The sequence below is a fragment of the Stomoxys calcitrans genome, chromosome 1, assembly GCF_963082655.1.
Source record: "Stomoxys calcitrans chromosome 1, idStoCalc2.1, whole genome shotgun sequence".
Classification (NCBI taxonomy): Eukaryota; Metazoa; Arthropoda; class Insecta; order Diptera; family Muscidae; genus Stomoxys; species Stomoxys calcitrans.
The window spans coordinates 268068724-268092949 of NC_081552.1; the positions used below are offsets into that span (position 1 = coordinate 268068724).

Here is a 24226-nt window from a genome sequence, read left to right on the forward strand (position 1 = left end):
GATTTCTGACTATATGTAAAATCATATTGATAGGCCTAATATAGATCACAAATTAAAATAGTATAACAATTAGGCTATTTATAAGCATCAGAAGTCCATTCGGGAGATCGGTCTACGTAAGGGTAATATGTATACCTAGTCCAATACAGTCTCTCATCGAACTAGATCCACCTAGGGGGTATATTCATTTAGTCATTCCGTTTGCAACACATCGAAATATCAATTTCCGACCCTACAAAGTATATATATTTCGGATCGTCGTAAAATTCTAAGACAGTTTCTAAGACAGTGTCTGTGTGTCTCTCCGTCCGTCCGTCCGTCTGTTGTAATCACTCTACAGCCTTCAAAAATGGAGATACTGATCTGAAATTTGGCACAGATACGTCTTTTCGATGCACGCTGGTTAAGTTCTTGAACGGGCCAAATCGGACCATATTTGGATATAGCTGCTATATAGACCGATTTTCCATAGTTGGATATAGCTCCTATATAGACCGATTTTCCGATTAAGGGTATAATGCCCATAAAAACTTTATTTTTCATCCGATTTTGCTGATATTTGAAATAGTGAGTAGTTTATGGCTTTCCGACAACTGGCCCAAATATGGTTCAGATCAGACAATATTTAGATATAGCTGCCATATAGACCGATTTCCCGATAAAGGGTCTGAAGACCATAAAAGCTTTATTTATTACCCGATTTCGCTTAAACAGTAGGTTATTTTAAGCCTCCCGACATCTGACCTGAATTTGGATTAGATCGGTCCATATTTAGATATAGTGGCTATATAGACCGATTTTCCGATAATGGGTCTAATAAAAACTTTATTTTTCATCCGATTTTGCTGAAATTTGAAACAGTGAGTAGTTTATGGCTTTCCGACAACTGACCCAAATATGGTTGAGATCGGATTAAATTTAGATACAGCTGCCACATAGACCGATCTCCCGATAATGGGTCTGAAGCCCACAAAAGCTTTATTTATTGCCCGAAACTTTATTTTTCATCCGATTTTGCTGAAATTGGAAACAGTGAGTAGTTTAAGGCTTTCCGACAACTGACCCAAATATGGGTCAGATCGGACTAAATTTAGATACAGCTGCCATATAGAAGGGTCTGAAACCCATAAAAGCTTTATTTTTACCCGATTTCGTTGAAATTTTTAACAGTGGGTTATTTTAAGCCTCCCGATATTTGACCCAAATATGGTTCAGATCGGACTAAATTTAGATACAGCTACCATATAGACCGATCTCCCTATGAAGGGTCTGAAATAGTGAGTTATTTTTAGCCTCCTGACACCGGATCTTAATATGGTGCAAATGAACTATATTTAGATATAGCCGCCATATAGACCGATCTGCCGATTACGGGTCTGAAGCCAATAAAAGCTTTATTACCTGATTTCGGTGAAATTTGAGACAGTTAGTAGGTTAAGACCTCCCCACATCCGACCTTAATATGGTTCTGATCGGACTATATTTAGATATATCTGCCATATAGACCGATCAGCCGATAAGGGGACTAAAGCCCATAAAAGATTTATTTATTACCAGATTTTACTGTAATTTGAAACAGTGAGTTTTTCTGAGCCTCACGATATCCGACCTTAATATGGTTCAGATCGGTTTATAATTGGATATATCTGCCGAATTTGGGTCCTTAAGTTATCCAATTTTCACCGGATTTTGACGAAAGGTGGTTTACATATATACCCGAGGTGGTGGGTATCCTAAGTTCGGCCCGGCCGAACTTAACGCCATTTTACTTGTTTATATATGTGTATATTTAATTTGGTAGAAAATACAATGGCAATCAGCGAAAAAATGTATCTGTCATGTTTTTCTTTTAAGCTTCAAAAATGGAAACGTGGCATTTATGGACCTCCAAAGGGTAAACAGCTGGTTATTTTCGTGGATGACATGAATATGCCCATCAAAGAGGAGTACGGTGCTCAGCCACCTTTGGAATTATTGAGGCAGTATTTCGATTATGGTCATGTGTACGATTTGAAGGACAGCTCCAAGATCTTTATAAACAATGTGACCATTGTGAGCGCTTGCGGTTTGCCTGGAGGCAGTCGCCAAGATGTGTATGCTCGCTTTTTGAGCCACTTCAATGTCTTCTCGATTGACACATTCAGCGACGACACCATGAATCGTATTTTTGTCAATGTCCTGCTCAATGGCTTTCGTAAGACGGGCCATGGCAGCGATGTCTTTGCCATGGCCAATGCCATTGTCACAGCCACCCAGCAAATTTATAAGCTGGTGCAAGCGGAAATGAGAGCCACACCAGCCAAGAGCCATTACATTTTCAATTTGCGCGACATATCTCGAGTGGTGACCGGCTGCTCGCTTTTGCGCAAGGAGTCGGTGAGTGACAAGAAGATATTCATTCGTTTGTGGTATCACGAGGCTATGCGAGTATTCTACGATCGCTTGATCGATGATGGTGACCGCCAATGGATGTTCACAAAATTGAATGAGTGTGTGCGCATGAATTTCAGAGACAAAACGGAATCGGCCTTTGACAATTACTTTACCGAGTTGGAGACGGGAGAACGCATTTTCACCATGGACGGTGCCAATTGCATATTTTTTGGTGTCTATTTCGACGAAGACTCTGTGGTAGACGAAAGACGCTACGAAGAGATTCCCAATATGGAGACCCTGTACAAATTTGCCGTCAGCAGCCTGGAGGACTATAACTCAACAAGGAGAACTAAAATGGATATTACCCTCTTTACCTTTGCACTGCAGCACTTGAATCGCATCTGCCGCATCATTTCCATAAATGGAGCCAGTGCCCTTCTCATAGGCTTGGGTGGATCGGGGCGTCAGTCATTGACCAAACTGGCCACCAATATGGTGCAGACTTCCTTCTTTCAGCCGGAGATAACTAAGAACTATGGACCCAATGACTGGCATGACGACTTGAAAACTGTTCTTAAGGAGGCTGGCGGAATGGACAAACACACAGTTTTCCTAGTCACGGAGAATCAAATCAAAATGGAGCTGTTCCTGCAAGATATCGACTGTCTGCTGAACCAGGGAGAAGTTCCCAACATCTATGCCATTGACGAAAAGCAGGAGATCTTGGAATTGGTGCGACTGGCTGCCCAAGGGGGCAATCGCAATATTGACATATCTCCCGTGCAGGTCTTTTCATACTTCGTCAATCGTTGCAAGAGAAAGTTGCACATAGTTCTGTGCCTGTCGCCCATCGGTGATAGCCTAAGGACTCGTGTGCGCCTGTACCCTTCGCTAGTAAATTGCTGTACAATCGACTGGTACCAGAGTTGGCCCGAGGAAGCTTTGCAAATGATTGCCAAGATTTCCTTGGAAAAAGTCAATGTACCCACCGAGGAGATAAAACAGTCGATTGTGGAGACTTGCCAATATTTCCACACCACAGCGAGTAATGTGTGTGGGAATTTCTGTGAACTCACCGGCAGACACATCTATCTCACGAATGCTTCATTTTTGGAACTCATTCAATCGTATCAGTCCCTTATGGATCGCAAGCAGAAAGAGGTCATGGGTGCCAAGATGCGTTACATAGGAGGCCTGGACACCTTGGCCAGTGCTGCGGCTGCCATTTCTGTCATGCAAAAAGAGTTGAACGCTTTGCAGCCCAAACTTCTGAGTATGGCCGACAAATCGCGACAGATGATGTTGGAAATCAATACCGAGACCATAGCAGCCCAAGCAGCAGCGGAACAAGTGAAGAAGGACGAGGCCGTGGCCGCTGTGCAGGCAGAAGCGGCTCAGGTACTGAAAGGTGAGTGTGAGAAGGATTTGGCGCAGGCCATTCCGGTGCTGGAAGAAGCTCTGCAGGCCCTCAACACCCTCAAACCTGCCGATATAACGTTGGTCAAGTCTATGAAAAATCCACCCTCTGTCATAAAACTCGTAATGGCAGCCGTGTGTGTTATCAAAGGCATTCCATCCGATCGCATTGCTGACCCGGCCTCCGGCAAAATGGTCAACGACTATTGGGGTCCTAGTAAACGCATACTGGGAGATCTGAATTTCTTGCAAACCCTCAAGGATTTTGATAAGGACAACATAAATGCGGATATCATGAAGAAAATACGCAAGGACTACATACCGCACAAGGATTTCAATCCCAATATTGTGGCGAAGGCTTCAAGTGCCGCCAAAGGACTGTGTCAATGGATTATCGCCATGGACCTGTACGATAATGTGGCCAAAATTGTTGCACCCAAAAAGGCCAAGTTGGCAGCAGCCGAAAAGGAGTATGCCGATACCATGACCTACCTCAATGAGAAAAGGGAGCTAACAGCTGCCTTGGAGGCCAAAGTGGCCAGGCTGAATGAGGACTTGGAAAAGGCCAACATAGAAATGAGGAGAACCCAAGATGAGGCCGATTTGTGCCAGGAAAAATTAACAAGAGCCAAATCCCTCATTGATGGCCTGGGAGGAGAGAAGTCTCGCTGGACCAAAGCGGCTGACAACCTGCAGGTCCTCCATGACCATCTGCCGGGAGACATACTGCTCTCGTGTGGCGTCATAGCCTACCTCTCGGCAGTCAACTTCAAATTCCGTGCACAGTGTGTGGATGATTGGTATGAAAAGTGTGTCCGCCTGCGAATACCTGTTTCAGAAGGTTACACTATAACCAAGGCCTTAGGGGTAGAAATTAAAATACAGCACTGGAACATCAACGGCTTACCCAACGATGTCTTTTCCACCGAAAATGCCATAATATCGGCGAATTCCAGTCGCTACAGCCTCTTCATCGATCCCCAAGGTCAAGCCAATTATTGGATAAAAAACATGGAACGGAAAAACCGTCTCAGTTCCGTGAAATTTAACCAGGCCAATTATATGAAGGTCATAGCCGAATCCATGGAGTATGGTTATCCGGTGATTATCGAAAATGTTCTGGAGGAGCTTGAAGTTCCCCTGGATCCCATACTATTGAGGAGAACCTTTTTACAGGGTGGTCAGAAACACATCAGCCTGGGCGATAACATTGTACCCCTCAACGATAACTTTCGTCTATATATGACCAGCAATCTAAGAAATCCCCACTTCCTTCCGGAAACCTTCAACAAAGTGACCATTATAAACTTTGCTTTGACCCAAAATGCCCTAGAAGATCAGTTGCTGAGCATAGTGGTGGCCAAAGAGAGGCCTGATTTGCAGGAGCTGCGCATGACCCTGACGGCGGAAGCGGCCAAGAATAAAACTGCCCTAATCGAAGCGGAAAACATGATTTTAAAAACCTTGACCACTTCCGAAGGAGACATTCTGGAAAATGAGGGAGCCATCCAAATTCTGGGAGAATCCCAAACCTTGTCCACTGAAATAGCCGCCAAACAGGAGGCTTCCAAGGAGACAACAGCCAAAATTGAAGCATTCCGCCTCAACTATAAACCTGTAGCCATCCACTCCTCCATACTGTACTACTCTATAACGGATATGCCCAACATTGATCCCATGTATCAGTTTTCCCTGAGTTGGTACATCAACTTGTACATGTACTCCATCGAAACGGCCAACAAATCCAAGGAGTTGCCGCGACGCATCAAATTCCTTGTCGATGCTGTAAGCAGGAATCTCTACAACAACGTCTGCCGATCCATATTTGAGAAGGACAAGTTGCTGTTTTCCTTCATACTCTGCGCCCGCATTCTACTGGGCAACAATCAAATTCAAATGAGGCATTTGGCTCATCTACTCACGGCAGCCAAAGAAAGTCGCCAAGGTTCCAGTAATCCTGATTCCTCGTGGATCTCAGAAGGGATTTGGGCCAATGTGGTGCGTTTAGAAGAGTTCCATGAATTGAAAGGCATTGTCGACTCATTCCGCAATAACACGGCAGCTTGGAAGAAAATCTACGACCATGCAGAACCTGAAGTGCAGCCACTGCCGGATGGCTGGCAAAACAAAACGACCCGCTTCGAGAAGATTTTAGTTTTGAAATGTCTAAGGCCCGACAAGGTCTTTTTGGCCATTCGCAACTTTATTTCGGCCGAACTTGGCTCACAGTTCGTAACACCGCCAGAGTTTGACATCAGCAAGTCGTTCACAGAATCAACGGCATTGACGCCCCTCATATTCATTCTGTCGCCTGGAGCCGATCCCTTGGGATCTCTATTGTCGTTTGCCGAAAAAATGGGTCACGATGAAACCTTCCAGAGTATATCGTTAGGTCAAGGCCAAGGTCCCATAGCTCAGCATCTTATCAAAGGGGCCCAAGAAATGGGCTATTGGGTGTGTTTGCAAAATTGCCACTTGGCCGCCTCTTGGATGCCCAAATTGGAATATCTTTGGGAAAACATGGATACATTTAATACCTCACGTAAGTACATAGGCAATGCAAATTTGCCCTTAGTACGTAGGTAGTTTTCTTTTCATTATTCATTTACGGTTAGCGGAAATATGTTTTAAAAATATTTCCGCTAGAAAATGTAATTCAACGATAACTCGGTAGATATGGTCTATATGTAGGGTAAACTAGGGACTAAGCAACTATATATTGGTTGCCCAAAAAGTAATTGCGGATTTTTCATATAGTCGGCGTTGACAAATTTTTTCACAGCTTGTGGCTTTGTAATTGCATTCTTTCTTCTGTCAGTTTTCAGCTGTTACTTTTAGCTTGCTTTAGAAAAAAAGTATAAAAAAAGTATATTTGATTAAAGTTCATTTTAAGTTTTATTAAAAACGCATTTACTTTCTTTAAAAAAAATCCGCAATTACTTTTTGGGCAACACAATATGTCGATACATTGTTGTTGCGCCATATTTGCCTGCGGGGTAGCAATACTCGTCAAGCTTCTGTTGGTGAGCAAGGTTGTTCCGGTCTATAGGACCTATCGTTGCGGCACCAATAACGTGTCCTATCGACCATCATAGGCACTCGATGTGAACTTCCTGAATGTTCACAATACCCAGGCTGTGGTTATAAGGCTTACTACATTGATTTCATTACTATGAATTTTGAGTAAATTCTTAAAAATCATTTACACATACATATTGTGTATGTACTTTTTAGGAACACAATAAGATTTACCGAAGGAGACATGTCGACATTTTATTAAAATTATATTTTTTTTCTGAAAAAGTTTCTATTGTGGTATCACAATGGATAAAAATTGTCTTAGTGATTCTGATTTAAGACTGCCTCTATTACCTAACCTAACCTAGCCAACCTTAACCTTTTTCCTAACCTAACCTAAATTCAGCTAACTAAAAGCTAGAAACAATGCAATCTAAGAAACAATGAAAATCCATCAGGATTTTCAAACCAAATAAAAGAATACGCAAAATAAAAATAATAACAATAATACGAGGGCTGCGATATAAGTTTCTGACGTAGACAACATATTCTCTAGCATAGTCGTACTCAGAACGTTTTGACGTACGACCATCATTAGTGTTGTTTGCAGTGACTTCAATTTGACAAAAAAAAATGGGATTAACTCGTGAACGTTTTCGTGCGACCATTTTTCACAACTTTCGACATGGATTATCACGACAAGATTTAATTGATGAACTTCAATCTTTGTATGGCGACGAAGAACCATCCTATGGCATTGTGAAAAACTGGTATAATGAATTCAGTCGGGGCCGACGCTCGCTCAAATTCAAATCCCGTCGAGGTCGCCCAAAAACGGTCGTTGTATAAACTTATAATGCTAGATCGTCATGTGACATACCATGATATAGACACATATTTGGGCACAATACATTCGATATTCCACGAACGCCTTGTTGTTAAAAAGGTTTGTTCTGCATTGCATTCCGCAAAATTTGTCAATCGCTCAAAAAAAGGCTCGTGTCGATTGGTGCGAAGAAATGTTTGAAAAAATATATTCCCAGTGCTTCATAATACGATTTCAAGATCGTCACAGGTGGCGAATCGTGAATCAAACGAAACCAAACAACAATCGACCCTGTGACTCTTCGAAGTCGAGCCAAATGCAACGAAAGTTGTTCCTGGAAGCAGCAGTTCGAAACAAATGGTCTGCTTTTTCTTTGCCAAAACTGGTCATGTGGTGACTGTTGCGCTTGAACAACATAGGACGGCCAATTCTGAGTGGTACATCACAATTTGATTGCATCAAGTCTTGGAAGAAATTCGCAAAACGAAATTCGCAAAACTAAAACAATGCTAGCTCTCACACATCGGCTCGAACCAGTGCCATTTTAACCAACCAAAACGTTGAATTGATGGGTCATCCGCCGTACAGTCCTTAATGACCTTTTTGTATTCCCGCACCCTAAGATAAAGATGGGTGGTCAATGATCTTTGTCGCCAGATAATTGCGTATCAATCGGAGTGGAAAAAGTGATTCGACAATTGGTATGAGCGCATGCAAAAGTGTAAAAATCATGCTGGAGAAAACTTTGAAAAGCCATAAAACCAATTTTAATGACAAAAATTTGCATTTCCATTATTAGACCAGAAATTTATATAGCGGCCTTCGTAATTCTAAAACGCAAACTGTTTTATCCAAGGCGTATTTATAAGGTGGCCGCATCGGCGAATAGCTACAACAAAGCAACTTTTTATGGGAACTTGATATGTCAAAATTTGTATACAGAGCGAAAAAATTCAATTCGCCGTGACATTAAAAATGCACGGCAAATTTGCTTCGTCCAATTAGAGCAAAAAGAAAGAAGTTTGTTAATATCAGAGTGTCAAGCAAGAAAAAACAAATTATAAAATTTTCAAAATTCCCATTAGCTCCAGAGGCCTGACCCACAAAACCACCAAGATGGCAGGTTTACATAATTTTCACTAGGTTATTGTAGCGATAAAAAAAAGGCTACCAAGGGCAGACCAGGATAGTTCTGGCACAATTGGGCTGGAACTGTTTCCAACATCATAGGTGTGTGTCACATCTGATGTGACACACACCTATTATTTCCAATCCGGTGAAGAAAACTAGGACGTAATGCACGAATATATGGTTTCGGCAGTCTTAAGGATCTATTACACGGTATGTAGTTGTCTTTTGACATGTCAAATTTAGCACATGTTGAGTTGTACATGTCGTGTGATACAAACGAAACTAACATATGAAAATCACTTTTTAAAATAGCACATGTGACTTTTTTCGATTAGAGCGTGTTCTATTCCTTCTGACAAAAACATAAAGGAATCAGCTGTTTTTGCTGTCAGTCGAATGAAAGCAACCCTAAATTATATTGTTTTCACAAATTTATGATTTAACCAGCTTTCTTACAACTTTAGCAATTATTACACATAAAAAAATTAGCTTATGCTCAAACTTTTGTGGTTATGTCATACGAAACTAACATACTGGTGTGATAGCAAAAATGATGAATGGTATGTCAATTAACAATTTTGACAAACATTTTCAATTACATCTATATGCCGTGTAATAGCGCCTTTAGCTGCCAATACGTGGAAGCTTTTCTTTTTGTTGTAAACGTTATAGAGAAGTTGGACTGTAGAGGTAAAATAAAACTCAGTTAATGATATGATGTCGAATCTCTACAAGTAGGTGGTTTTAAGAGGTTAATGACCTTTTCTACTTTTTATACAAGTATATGACATATAGACCGATCCGCCGATTTAGGGTCTTGGGCCCATAAAAGCCACATTTATTATCCGATTATGCTGAAATTTGGGACAGTGAGTTGTGTTATGCTTTGGGCCCATAAAAGGCCCATTCGTTGTCCGATTTTGCCAAAATTTGAGGCAGTGAGTTGTGTTAGGCCCTTCGAAAACCTTATTTAATTAGGCCCAGATCGATTCAGATTTGGATATAGCTGCCATAGCCCGATCGCTCGATTTAAGGTTTTGGGCCCATAAAAGGCCCATTTATTGTCCGATGTTGCCGAAATTTGGGACAGTGAGTTAAGTTACGCCCCTTGACATACTTCTGCAATAAGGCGTAGATTGGTTTAGATTTTGATATAGACCGATCTCTCGATTTAAAGTTTTGGGGCCATAAAAGGCGAATTTATTGTCCGATTTTGCCGAAATTTGACACGGTGACTTATGTTCAAGTTCAAAAAATCCACTTACAGTTTATAGCTCTTTTAAAGTTGTGGTCTCTCCTGACCTCGTACGCTCAACAATGTAAACAAAATATTCGCCTATCCTAGGATTAAATAGTAGCTTAATAAATACTGACTTACGTCTAATTATTAAAGACAAAGGAAATATACTTTGGAAAAGGGATAATAGTGTACCATCTTAACTGGGAGTCATTTGTAAGAAAAATTAAATTCAGTTAGTGGGCAAAATTTCGAGAAAGAATTGTGTCCGCTAAACATAAGACATAAATTTAAAGATTAGATCCCTGTTGTAAAGCACCCGATACAAGAGTTCTTCGATCATGAAATCTATCTTAAATTTTTAGTAATATATTTTTGTTTTTATTTTAATATTTTCTCCTTACAGCATCTTTTCGATTGTGGCTAACAAGTTATCCCACATCGCAATTTCCAGTGGCCCTTTTACAAAATGGGGTAAAAATGACCAATGAACCTCCCACCGGCCTAAAAGAGAATATTATGCGTTCATACAATTCGGAGCCAATCAACGAACCCACATTCTATACAGGTGTGGCCAAACAGGATCGGGCATTCACCCGCTTACTCTTTGGCATATGTTTCTTTCATGCTGTGGTGCAAGAAAGACGTAAATATGGTCCTCTGGGTTGGAATATTGCCTATGGGTTCAATGAGTCCGATCTACAAATCTCTGTGCTACAATTGAGTGTAAGTACCAGACCAAACATACAAATCCCCTGGTGTGAGACAGAGAATGTTTGTTCACATTTCAGATGCTGCTTAACCAATACGATCATGTACCATACGATGCAATTGGATATCTGACGGCGGAATGTAATTACGGTGGTCGTGTTACTGATACTTGGGATCGCCGAGCCATTACCACCATTCTAGCCGATTATGTCAATAACGATGTGGTCACCGATAATCGTTATAAATTTGCTGCCGAAGATCGCTTTACAGTACCACGCAAAACAGAACATCGGGAAATTCTGCGATATGTCAGCGAAAATTATCCCAGCTTAGCAACTCCTGATGCCTATGGCCTGCATGAGAACTCTGGTATCACGCGTGATTTGCAAACTACCAAAACCCTGACGGATGCCATGGTCCTTATACTGGGCAGTGAGGTCACATCAAATGTGGGCGAAGGACACAGTGCTGATCAGCAGTTGTTGGATACAGTGATGCAAATTGTGGCTGGCATGCCGGCCAACATGGATGTTGAGGATGCCAAGAAGAAATACCCTGTGGACTACAATGAGTCCATGAACACTGTCATTAGTCAGGAAATGGAACGTTTTCTAAAGTTGCAACTTGAAATACGCTCATCGTGCCATGACATTGAGAATGCGGTGCATGGCATTATCGTTATGACACCAGAATTGGAGGCTGTTATAAATGCCATCAAATTGAATCGCGTGCCAAGCCAATGGATGAAGAAATCTTATCCAAGTTTAAAGCCATTGGCATCCTATATACAAGATTTCTATAGGAGGTTAAACTGGCTTCATCATTGGTAAGTTATGAATTGAAAACTAATCCAACTACCACACACTGGAATAGCATATTTTCCACCAATGGAATGGGGGATCACTAACATGGTCATTCCCTTTGTAACAATTCGATAACTAACTAACATCCTCATCCTATGGCATTCTAATTCCTTCCAAATAACCCCAATCGATCCAAGTTCCTTCCGATTTACTTCTTCAGCCCGCCTTTATAGACCGCTATTCTGGCTGAACATGGACACACGGAGAAACAGTGAGAACCGTTGCCATAACGTTGGAAGCCATCAATACAACTTGCAACAGATGCACAAAATCATGTGGGAACAGGGTGGCCATTGGTTATTTAGGCACTCAGTGAGACTCTCCGCTCGATACCGCTGATTGTCCGCAACTGCCGTATGAAGCATTCCACTATCCGCAACCTGTGGACGCCCGGTAGCTCGCAACTCAGCTTCTCGTGACCGCAATGAGCACCACACAGATCGGACCTCAATGTTCCAGCCTGTGTGGTGCTCACAGCTATCCCGAACCGGAATAGACAGAGTTGTCGAGCGTGGTTAATTTGGTATTTATATCATAGAGGCGTTTTCGCAATAAATTCGGTTTAAGTACCACATACAAACGTGCGGCCCTTGAAGGCTTCACACCTAATATGGCTGATGAGAAATTGTAACCAAATTAGTGGTTGGTGTGTGTTGCGATCTCTGGCTTTCCTTTTCCATTTGCAAAGAAAATCTCTGATCTTTGAGCTCGAAAGGGAAACATATACAAGTCCTGAAATGAAAGGATTACGAGTAATTGTAAGCTGAATATTCATTAGAATGTCCAGAAGGGGGGAATTTCTCCCCTCTTGTTTAGTTATATTTCGATGGAAAAAAAGAAGACACGTTTATCGGAAAGTTTACGATACACGTGTCTTCTTTTTTTGCCTCCTCTTTCATAATCGGTGCGATTTTTCTTGTTATTTTTAGTTCTGTTTCCCAGTGTCATTCTAGACACCTACCGACAACTTTTGGATTAGTTAACCATAATGTACTATGCTTAACTCTGAAGCATTATTTTAACTTTTCTGACCTGATGAGTTGTTAGCTAACAACAACCTCTGCCAAGGAAATGAGCCTGTTTGTAATTGAGAATGTAATGCCCAATTCTCTGCAATCGAATAAAGGTGTACCACAGGGTTCGATTTTGGGACCACTCTTTTTCTCCATGTACATAAACGACTTATCACCTCGGGTTACATACTCTTCCATACATATCTTATATATAAAATTCAATATGTGTTTGTTTGTTTGTATATTTGTCTGTCGGTTTGTTTGTGTGTTTGTCTGTGTGTTCCTTATAGATTCAGAAACGGCTAAACCGATTACCTTAAAATGTTCGCAGATTGTGTACGTTGGTCTGGAAGGAAACAGGCTATATAATTTTTTGATATGGGAAGTGGGGCGGACCCTCCCCCTTAACCCAAAAGTACTACCCAAAAATAAAAGTGGACCGATCGGGACTATATGGGATTCAAATGAAATGTATTCAAGAGAAGAGTACGAATTTCTTAACAAAAGTTGGGTCCAAGTACCTGGGGGCCGCCCCAGCCCCAAAACCCCTTAAAATAGGTTTATTTGACGATCATGACAATTAAAGATATTCGGGAGTAGATTATGAATATGGTCAGGAACTAGGAATAGGCTTTATAATTTATAGATAACGGAAGGGACGGACCCTCCACCGTTACAAAAAAAACACCTCCCAAAATCTAAAGAGGACCGATAAGGACAATATGGGTATCAAATTAAAATTATGCGGGAGTAGATAACAAATCTGGCAAACAAATTCTTGTCGACATATTGGGGGTCACCTAACCCCACAAAAAGCCCAAAATGGGCACATTAGCCAATCACGAATACATGGGACTCGGTTTGTTTGTTCCATATAGACTGAAAAACGGCAGAACCTATTTTCTTGAAATTTTCGCTTATTGTGTAAGTTGGTCTGGAAGGAAACATAGACTACATAATTTTTCGGTATCGGAAGGGGGACGGACCCTCCCCCTTATGCCAAAAACACAACCCAAAATCAAAAGTGGACCGATTAGGACAGTATACGTATCAAACGAAAGGAATTGGAAAGTAGAATACGAATATATGTCTAAGTATCTCAACCCCAAAACTACCTCAAACAGACATATTGGACGTTCATTTCAATATGGGGTTCAAATGAAAGGTATCCGGGAGTAGATTTCGAATCTCGCATACAAAATCAGATCAAAGTATAGGGGGTCACGCCAACCCCAAAAACACCATTACACACATTATGACTGTATGATACTTGGTTGAACCGATTTTCTTAAAATTTTAACAGATTGTGTAAGTTTGTCTGGAAGGAAATATAGGCTTTATAATTTTTAGATATCGGATGGGGGCGGTCCCTTCCCCTTACGCCCAAAACGCCACACCAAACAAAGTGAACCGATGGGCACAATATGGTTATCAAATCAAAGGTATAGGAGACTATAAAACGGGTATCGTATTAAAATTTTGGTCCAAGTAGCCAGCGGGCCGCCCCAACCCCAAAACTCCTCTAAACAGATATATTCAAAGTTTATGTCAATATAGGACTCAAATGAAAAGTATTAGGCAAGATATTACAAATATGGGATAAAAAATTAGGTCCAAGTAATGGAAGGTCGCACCACCCCCAAATGGGCATATTAGCCGACCATGGCTATATGAGACTCAAATGAAAGGTATTTGGGAGTAGATTACAATATGACATTAAAATTTGCGTTCACGTCGAGGTGTCGCTTTTCCTCCTAAAAATACTTTAAATAGGTTAATTGACCCATTATGACAATATGGGATTCAAATGAAGGGTATTTGAGAGTAGAAAACGAATTTTGGAGCCATGTGATTGGGGGGATATGAAGTTCAGTTTAGGGGTGCTGTAAGGCGTCACCCCAGTTTAGGGGGTGCTGTAGGGCGTCACCCCAGTTTAGGGGGTGCTTTAGGGCGTCACCCCCTAAACCCCTAGAGCTCAAATCAACGGTTTTTGGGGGTAAAGAACGAATTTGATAACTATTTTCAGGGCAAAGTACCGGTGGCCGCCCCGGCCTCTAAACACCCTCCAAACTGTTCATATTTACCGACCAATGGCAATATGGGGCTCAAATTAAATGGATTTGGGAGTTTTGCACGAATTTGATATCCATATTTGAGTCGAAATGTCTGAGCTGCCATCGCTCCCCTAAAAAGCACTTGTCATTACCCTAATTTTCAAAAACACCAGATCTCGGAGATTGGTGATGCGAGTCCTTCGAATTTTGTTTGCATTCTTAGAGTCACCAAGGAGTGTAAGAAGGAGATTAAAGCCCTCTCTGAGGATGGCACAATCCGCATCGTTTGGATGCCGGGCTATAAAGGAGTAAGGGGGAATGAAAGGGCAGACGATTTCACATTGAAGGCCAGAGGACTACTGTCCATAAACTTGGTTAACCCGAAGCAACAACAACAACAGAAGTCCTCTAGTAATTTTCATTGATCGATGTTAAGTACACGTTTGACAATACAAAGTAATTTTCGATATTAAAAACGTCGCATTTTTTTTTTTGCACGACACTGTATGAAATTTAACGTTTTTTTTTGATTAATTAATATTTTTAATGTCACTATTTGTTAATTATTTTTTACCTTTGTTATAAAGGGTGATTTTTTTGAGGTTAGGATTTTCATGCATTAGTATTTGACAGATCACGTGGGATTTCAGACATGGTGTCAAAGAGAAACACATTTCGAACAGAACACTGATTTTGGTAATAAAATTCAATGATTTGCAAGCGTTGCTCGTTAGTAAGTCTATTCATGATGAAATGTCAAAGCATACTCTTTCTCTTTCTCTTCTCTTTCTCTTTGACACCATGTCTGAAATCCCACGTGATCTGTCAAATACTAATGCATGAAAATCCTAACCTCAAAAAAATCACCCTTTATTTTACCTATTTTTATTAGCGTTGATTGGCATCTCACATACTGTAATTGTAAGATCTTTGTTATCTTGTTGTATGTAAAAATACATCTTATCGGCCAATATTAGTAACCAACTCTCCATATACGCTTTTGTGGGTTTTTTTCAGGCACCAACACAATAAACCGTCCACATTTTGGATATCCGGCTTCTTTTTTACGCAAGCATTTCTCACTGGAGCCATGCAAAATTATGCACGCAAATATAAAATACCCATTGATACGTTAACTTTTGACCACCAAGTACTGGACGTGGACGACAAAGACCAACCACCTGCAGATGGCGTCTATGTAAATGGCCTCTTTTTGGAGGGAGCTCGTTGGAATTGGGAAGAGAACGTTATGGACGAGCAACTGCCTAAAGTTCTGATATATCCCATGCCGGCCATATATTTGAGGCCAACAACCATACTGGAACTAAAAGAAGCAGCTCGCTATAAAAGTCCCTTGTACAAGACAGCCGAGCGCAAAGGCACTTTATCCACAACAGGTCACTCGACGAACTATGTGATACCAATATTTTTGAATACAAAAGTCAAGGCTTCTCACTGGGTGAAGCGAAGTGCGGCATTGATATGTCAGACGAGCGACTGAAACAAATTATTTTATTTATGATACATAACATTTTATTAATTCAATGTAATTATTTTATAAATTCATAAATAAATAGATGTATATATTTGTTTTGTTTTCTTCTTCCTATTTCTATGGTTATTATTTTTCATTTCTTTTCTTGTTGCTTGTGATTAACAGATAACCGATTTAAAACTCTAAAAACCTATGTTTCGTATTTTATGAGGGTTCTTTTTTTATCAACTTTGCAGATGACTGCTTTATTTAAAAGAAAAAGGAAAAAAAAACAAGTGATTCCCTACTCGTTTAAGTGCAACAAAAAGGAAATCCATCTTTCGGATGAATGACATCCCTGCAAACCATATATGTATGTATGTATGTATAAGTAATATGTACAGATGAAAGGGTTACGAAAACAAAATTAGAGAAAAAACAAAACAAACTTATTGCCAAGTACAAGTACGCCAGAGCTAAGAAACAAAATTTGAAAGCCAAACTAAAATTTGAAATTCTTTAATCTCATTTAAAATCATACCAAAACAAAACAAAACAGATGCAATGTTGCAATAATATTAATAAAATTATTTAAAAATATGCTAAAAACAATATGGATGCAATGTTTCAAGTTGCCTTAAAGGTCCGTCTCCTCCGGGCCAACCAAAGAAACATAAAAACTTGACATCATTTACATACTATTTCATACAGACTTAGTAACTAAAAATGAGAAAAATTACAGTCTCATGTATTTAATATGTCACCACCTACTCGCCGCTCAGTTAAGCTTTCAATAGCGACATCTATTGAGTAGCACAGTTGAGACGTCGCAAATTGGATACCTCGTCGTCTGAGTCATCATTTTCGCTCTCTAAATCAAGGGGCGATGAGGAATCACTCTCGTCATCGTCATCATCACTGCCATCCTGGCGGTTGGGATCGCGATTGGCGCGATTCCTATTACGATTTCGGTGACGGCACAAGATTTGCCTTATGAAATATTGCAATTGACTATTGTCAAATTCGAGGGCCTCATCCATGACAGTGCGTCGCAAATTGCGACGAACGCATTGCGTCAATTTAGTCAAATCAGGTGGATGCTATAAGTGAACCAAAGTGAAAGAGAAAACCTTAACTCGCTGCATCGTTCCTACATACCTTTTCGGCACTTGGTGTCCATATCTTGATGTGGTGATCAAGACCTGATGTGGCAAGTATGGGGGTAGTTGGATGTGGTTCCAAACAATTAACCTATAAGCATATATTTTAAAGATAAATTATTGTTTGTAAAAATAATTATGGACCGTAGAACAAGACAACAACATAGTAAAGAAAAAAATTAGTGATTAAATAAAATTACATGGCAAGTGATTTTTGCCCCTTTATTGTCCGTATATTCAGAATGGCGGTGATTGATAACACATTGGGTCTTGTGTATAAATTCATATTTCTCGCATTTGGTGTCGGTAATGGCTTCATTCGATTTATTTCGCGCTTTCTCTGAGATCGCACTGTTCGAGTCGTTATAGATGGGTTCTCATCCAATGAGCATAAATTGACTGCAGGTGTACCCAAGGGCTCTGTTCTTTCTCTTTCTCCTTCTCTTTTTTCTTTTTTTCATCAACGATCTGTTGGGTCAGACATCGAATCCGATCTACTCATTAGCGGATGACAGCAATCTCTGTCATTCGTATTCATTCGACCATAGGCCGAGTCTTCAAGAGATTGAGGACAAGAGGCGGGTTATGGGCGATACACTCTGCCAGGATTTGCTGGCCATTTCTGGGTGGGGTCGAATGAATCGGGTAGATTTTAATGCACGGGAGACTCAGTGCTGCTTGTTGTCACACAAACGATTTGCTGGACCATTACGATCATCTTTGTCTATCAACGGTGTAGATGTTCTGGGCATGAAAATACAAAGTGAAGTCCGTTGGAAGTGTCGAAATAAGCATTCAAGTGTTTAGGCTTCCTTAAACGGTGTAAGAATTACTTCATTCCGTCTGATCTATAATCTACACCACTTTCATTAGGCCCAAAATGGAGTACAACTCACATGTATGGGCTGGAGCTTCAAAATTGTAATGGAGCTACTGGACCGTGTACAGAGGAGAGCGATGACGTTGATTACGGATATCCTACACTATTACCTCCCTTCATCATCGTCGCAATGTGGGTTGTTTGGCGCTGTTCTATCGATACTTTCATGGTGTGTGTTCGTCTGATATTCGTTTTCTTATTCCAGATGTAAGAATGTATTGGGTTGCCCAAAAAGTAATTGCGGATTTTTTAAAAGAAAATAAATGCATTTTTAATAAAACTTAGAATGAACTTTAATCAAATATACTTTTTTTTACACTTTTTTTCTAAAGCAAGCTAAAAGTAACACCTGATAACTGACAGAAGAAAGAATGCAATTACGGAGTCACAAGCCGTTGAAAAAAATTGTCAACGCCGACTATATGAAAAATCCGCAATTACTTTTTGGGCAACCCAATATGTCAGGTATACTAGACATTCCAGGAACTCACACCTGTTTGTAATTGATTGGCCAGCGAACCGCACAATGCATTATAGAGAGAATTCTTATTTCGCCCGAATCGTTCGTATGTGGAATCGACTTCCGGCTAATTTTTTTCCACCTACTTTGACATCCAAAGATTTAAGACAATGTCAATACGTGCTGGTAAGGGGATAACCACCGCCAAACATTTTTTCTGATGTTCACGCCGGCATTTGAATCCACTCGTTCGGCGGCGTCATTGGGGGACATGCTAAACTCGGCGCAACGGTGGTCTCCAATTTGAATTTTGATAACAAGTAAAGACTTCCACACACACGCAGCATTGCAAATTGCAAATTTGCTCATGAACTTTCCATTAAAGAACAGGGGCACATATTTCATATATCAATGAGTGTTGTCCGGCTCAAGTTTTAAGCTCAATGATAAGGGGCCTACTTTCTATAGCCGAGTCCGAACGGCGTGCCGCAGTACGACAACTCTCTAGGGAGAAGTTGTTTACATGGCTTAGTAGTACCACACAAATGTCGCCAGCATTAGAAGAGGATAACCACGGCTGGAAAAATGTTTTCATGATGTTCACGCCAGCATTCGAATCGAGGCGTTCAGCATCACAGACGGACCTTCTAAACTTTATTGATATTTTTCCAAGTGAAACTTTCAAAACGATTATTCCTAAAGACAAAGTTCGTTGAAATTTTCATTAAAGACTAAAGACTAGGTTAGGTTAGGTTGAAAACAGGGTGCAGATATTAATCCGCCCCATGCCACTATGGACATACACCTAAGCCAGTAATCGGCTTGTTGTGCGCTCTAAGAACTATAAAGTAACCTCTAAAAAGAAAATTTTAAGTTGTTTTCAATACCACTCCTAAGTTGGTTCATGTCTGGTATTGTGTCTCCACCTAAGTGCCGGTATCTGTTAGACGCGAAAGCCGGGCAATGACAAAGGAAATACTCCAACGTCTCATCATCTTCCCCGCATGCTCTACACATGCTACCACTTGCCGCACCGATTTTACATAAGTGAGCTCGTAGTCCTATGTGTCCCGTTATGATACCAATAGCTATATTGACCACCTTCTTGCTTCCTTTCAGTAATAGCCTCGTCTTCTCACGATCTGGATCCCCCCATAGGATTTTCGGCGTCCTACCGACCGTTTCGCTGTTCCACAATGTTGCATGCGCAACATTATTTTTTCTAAAGACAAAATTTTGATCAGATTTTCTCCAAAGAAAAAAATGTCGATCAAATTTTTCTCGAGACAACATTTTAATGAAATTTTTCTAAAGACAAAATGTCAATAAAATTTTTATAAAGGCAAAATTTTAACTAAACTTTTCCTAAAGACAAAACTTTAATCAAATTTTATCTGAAAACAAATTTTAAATGAAATTTCATAGTTTCAATAAAATTTTTTCTAAAGACAAAATTTCTAAATAATATTTTAATGAAATTTTGCTAGAGCTAAAATTTCAATGATAAAATTTAAAGACAAAATTTTAATGAAATTTTTTCTAAAAAAAAACAAAAAAAAATGTCGATCAAATTTTTCTAAAGACAAAATTTTAATGAAATTTTTCTAAAGACAAAATTTCAATAAAAAGTTTCTAAAGGCAAAATTGTAACTAAACTTTTCCTAAAGACAAAACTTTAATCAAATTTTATCTGAAAACAAACTTTAAATGAAATTTTGTTAAAAACAATGAAATTGTATCTAATGAGATAATTTCAAAAAAAAAAATTTTCTAAAAACAATTTTGTACAGATTGTTTTATTATGCACCTGAACACCTTTGCTGAAGTCCACCAAAGTCGATTAAGATTAAAATATAGCGTTGATACAATGTTATCGCCAAACTAGCACCATTTTTTTACCTTCCTCTGCTCGTTTTATTTCAAAATCGCATTCTACACCCTTGTACCTTTCAATTAATTCAGATACTTGACTTCAAATTAAAATATCCGATTTTTGTTTTTTCGGTTAAAGTTATATAAAAAGGGCCTAAAAAAGTTTGGGCTTAAAACTCTTTCGAGGTTTTGCATTCCTACTTCAAATTTCCAACCCACACACCATGAATGTTTATAGACCTTAAATTGTTCCTTAAATTGCACAAAAAATAAAACAACAATTACGCACACTCGAAATGATTGCGTGTGGAAAAGAGAAAAAAATTAATTAATCGCATGGCAGCCGGTTGTGTGTACCGGATTGACCTGATGGAGTCTTTCAACGGCAAGAGCTGCCGCATCAGTGTACAACACACTGCTACAACAACAACAACCTGATGGATTGTTTCATCGGCAAGGGCTCGGCCGCCTCGGTGTACAATACACTGCTATAACAACAGACGACAAGACAGACAGAAATTAAATACTTACCACACCCGCGGTATCGCCTGGCATAAAATTGAGTATGGCTTCGGTATTTTTATCCCAATAGAATATGTTCCCACAATCACTGCCGCTGATAATGTACTCACAGTTGGGACCGAAGAAATTCACACCTTTGATGGTCTTTTGATTACTGTAATTAAATAAATTTCAAACAATACTCTAATTGATGCGATAATTGGCAAAGATTTAAAGGTCAAACTTACTAATGGCCCTTGTAACAATGGAGATATTCTCCGGATACATAGTTCTTATTGTTAAACAAGTAAATATTCTCTTCGCTATATGAGGCCAAAATCTCGTTACCGGTATTATTGTAGACACAACAAGTGACATTTGGGGTGCAGGCCTAGAATAATAAGAGTGCGTTTAAAGATTTATTGGCAAATTAAGCACATTAAACTTACTTCTTGAATATGTTCGGGGCACATCGTATGGACTGGTTCCTTCATGGATCTTTTATCGTAGACACGGACAAAGCTATCACTACCGCTCACACAAATTTCTGGTGCAAAGGGGTGATGGGAAATACTAAATAAGCGTACAATTTTTGATTTCTTTTTCGTAGACATAACTCGCAGCATGTTAACTTTGTTGTTTTCTTCTCTCAAATCTTTGCTGCAGATGTAACCGTCTTCGCCCACACTTAAGATTTCCCAGGGATTATCGGGACAGATTACCAATTTGTGAATCGGACCTTGATGTATGTATAGATTTGAGGATAGCACTTTGCCTCCTGCCGATGGAACTATCGAACGTCTAACACGGCCGTCTCGTGCTGCTGATATAATATCAAGACAAGCGGACGTTGGCACAAATTTTGACTGGAATATATTGGAGCTATGTCCAGACTTCCAAATATGTTTAACCTTATTTCCTGCCCAGTCCCAGATTATGAGACGAGCATCATCTGACCCAGTAACAAGGAGATCGCCACTCTTATTAAAATTCAAACAGTTAACACACCCATTGTGCTTTCTGAGGACATGTGATAATTTCATACGTTCCACAATATGACGCGAAGCATAAAAACGATTGTTGAAGCCATAGGTGAAACCATTGCGTAGAGATGTTCTACCATCGCCACTAAGTCCGTGTTCACGACGCCTTAGCTCATAAGTAGCATTCCATGTGTATGAAGGTTTCGGTTTATTCAACAGCTTGTTAACTTCTTCGTCTTTCTCCTTTATGCGGGCTGAGTCCGTTGAGTCTGGAGATAAGTAGTCGGGACTTTGTCTATCACCAAATATCGGCGAAAAATCTGTGTCGTCGTCATCATCGCTATCACCATCAGGTGAGCTGAGCTCTGAACTCTCACTTGGACTGCTTATATCTCGAACTTCAACATCAACGCTCTAAAGAAAACAAAATATATAACAATTTTAACAACCGTTATAAATGAAACTTGTATTGCGTTAAATTGACGACCTACAGAAAATGTTTTAACGATAAAATAAGAGAGTAGTCTGCCATTAAACTGTTTGCATCTTTTAATATAGCTCAACATAGTATTAAATTTGTATTAAATACTCCCGTAATGTTTATTAAATTATTATTGTTAATGGATGGCAAAAGTTGCATTTTTAAAGATGTGGTATGTTCCAATTTTAATGGGCCATGTATAGTATGGAAAACATTACAACACAATATATTATATACAATAGCAACATTGTTCAAAAAATTGTTGTCCTTTTCATTTTTTCCATCTTGTTTGGAACTTACTATGACTGTGAACGCACCAGCGTAGTAAGAAAGTCCTTAAAGGGCATCAACAAGTATTCAATAAATCATTTTGTTATTCAAAAGACAAAAATTCGCTAAAAAGGGTTGACCCTTTCTTTTTCTCATTTAGGGTTTTGAGGTAACTTTAGATTTAGATTTAGATTTAGAATATCCAAAACGAATATAAACAAGTTTTAGTGAGTTTTGTGTCAAGCAATCATGGGCTCAACCTATTGCCTAATTCTCCCCCATTAAATTATTATTATGAAATATTTTCTTCATTCAAAACATATATTCTATTCAGAATACCTAGCATACAAAACTTACCACGCTACTGTCTCTGCTTTCAGGAGTGGAGTGGAAAACATGCGAAGGAGATAAACCTTCGGCATCTGTACGAACTTCTTCAGTTTTAGCTGGAGCTGCCTGCGTTGCTGTATCCTGGGCAACCGCTTCTTCCCCGTTCAACGAGTGGGAAGATGAAGCTGAAGAAGACCGATCAGCGGAACGATAATTGCGAGATCGATTACGCTTAAAACTTTTAATCATATTGGAAGAGCAAGGAGTTTCAACCTCCCCAAGTGAATTTGTATTGTCTTCTTTAGTGCCTAGGCTTTCCATACTTTCTTCTTGGGGTATACAGCCACTACTAACAGTTGATATCGTTCCATCCGTTCCATTGATGTTGCTGTCGACAGTCATAATCATATCGGAAGATTCTTCCATCTTAAGACTCATACCACTATCACTAATGTTGTTGTTGTTATTGTTGAGAGCATTATTCTCTCTGTTGTCACATGGACTGGCGGCGAAAAGAGAGCCAAAGGACACAATACAAATATCAACACACAAATCAATAAATAAAAACTGATGAATTTTCAAGGAACCCACCTTTGGGGATCACTGCTACAGCTGGAAGAGGGAATGTCCTTCAATTCGTCATTAGAACGACTGCGCTTAGGTGCCGATATTCCAGAGGCTATCTCATTTTCAGCATTCTCCTCCATCTTCAACGACAGCTGGAAAGTGGCTGGACTATAAAAGTGGCAAGGTAATTTTCCTTTCAACAAACCAAAAACAACGTCACAAAAGAAAAGTTTCAAGCTTTTTCTACGTTGCCTAATGACAGTAACATCAGTCCCAATTATGATTTTAATCGATTTCTCTCAGTACTTTTTTACGGTAAAATCTATTTTATATATTGCAAAAAGATATCTTATTATATGAAGACAATTTAAACGCAATATTAATATTTTAATTAATTTTCTGGTTGTCCAATTGTCAAAAGTTAGTGATTTGACAAATATCGATATAAGCTGATGGACGTCGGCCGCCGATGAATAATATCGAACAAAACCTTAATGGGGACTTTACATGGCACATCATAATGCGTGGTAATTGTAAAGCTGGTAAATTAGTAAATTATAAATTGTATAGTGGATAACATGCGCAGCACTCACACATACTTTA

General features: G+C 39.6%; 2 protein-coding genes across 2 annotated transcripts in view; one reads left to right on the plus strand and one right to left on the minus strand.

Moving 5' to 3' along the window:
• Positions 1-16231, plus strand: part of LOC106090183 (dynein axonemal heavy chain 12) — a 37369-nt gene extending 21138 nt beyond the window's left edge. Inside the window, exons 9-12 of the mRNA XM_013256294.2 lie at positions 1855-6334; positions 10411-10730; positions 10796-11541; positions 15663-16231. Of these exons, the coding sequence (XP_013111748.2) occupies positions 1855-6334; positions 10411-10730; positions 10796-11541; positions 15663-16146 (6030 nt within the window). The 3' untranslated portion in view covers positions 16147-16231. The remainder of the gene's footprint in view (positions 1-1854; positions 6335-10410; positions 10731-10795; positions 11542-15662) is intronic.
• A 391-nt stretch (positions 16232-16622) lies between these two features.
• Positions 16623-24052, minus strand: LOC106090189 (DDB1- and CUL4-associated factor 8). The gene is made up of 7 exons (XM_013256307.2): positions 23648-24052; positions 23084-23558; positions 21442-22389; positions 21241-21383; positions 21023-21167; positions 17278-17370; positions 16623-17219 (listed from the first exon to the last, which is right to left on the minus strand). Exons 1-7 carry the CDS (start codon positions 23761-23763, stop codon positions 16923-16925), a joined length of 2217 nt encoding a protein of 738 aa, XP_013111761.2. The 5' UTR covers positions 23764-24052; the 3' UTR covers positions 16623-16922.
• Positions 24053-24226: the final 174 nt, after the last annotated feature.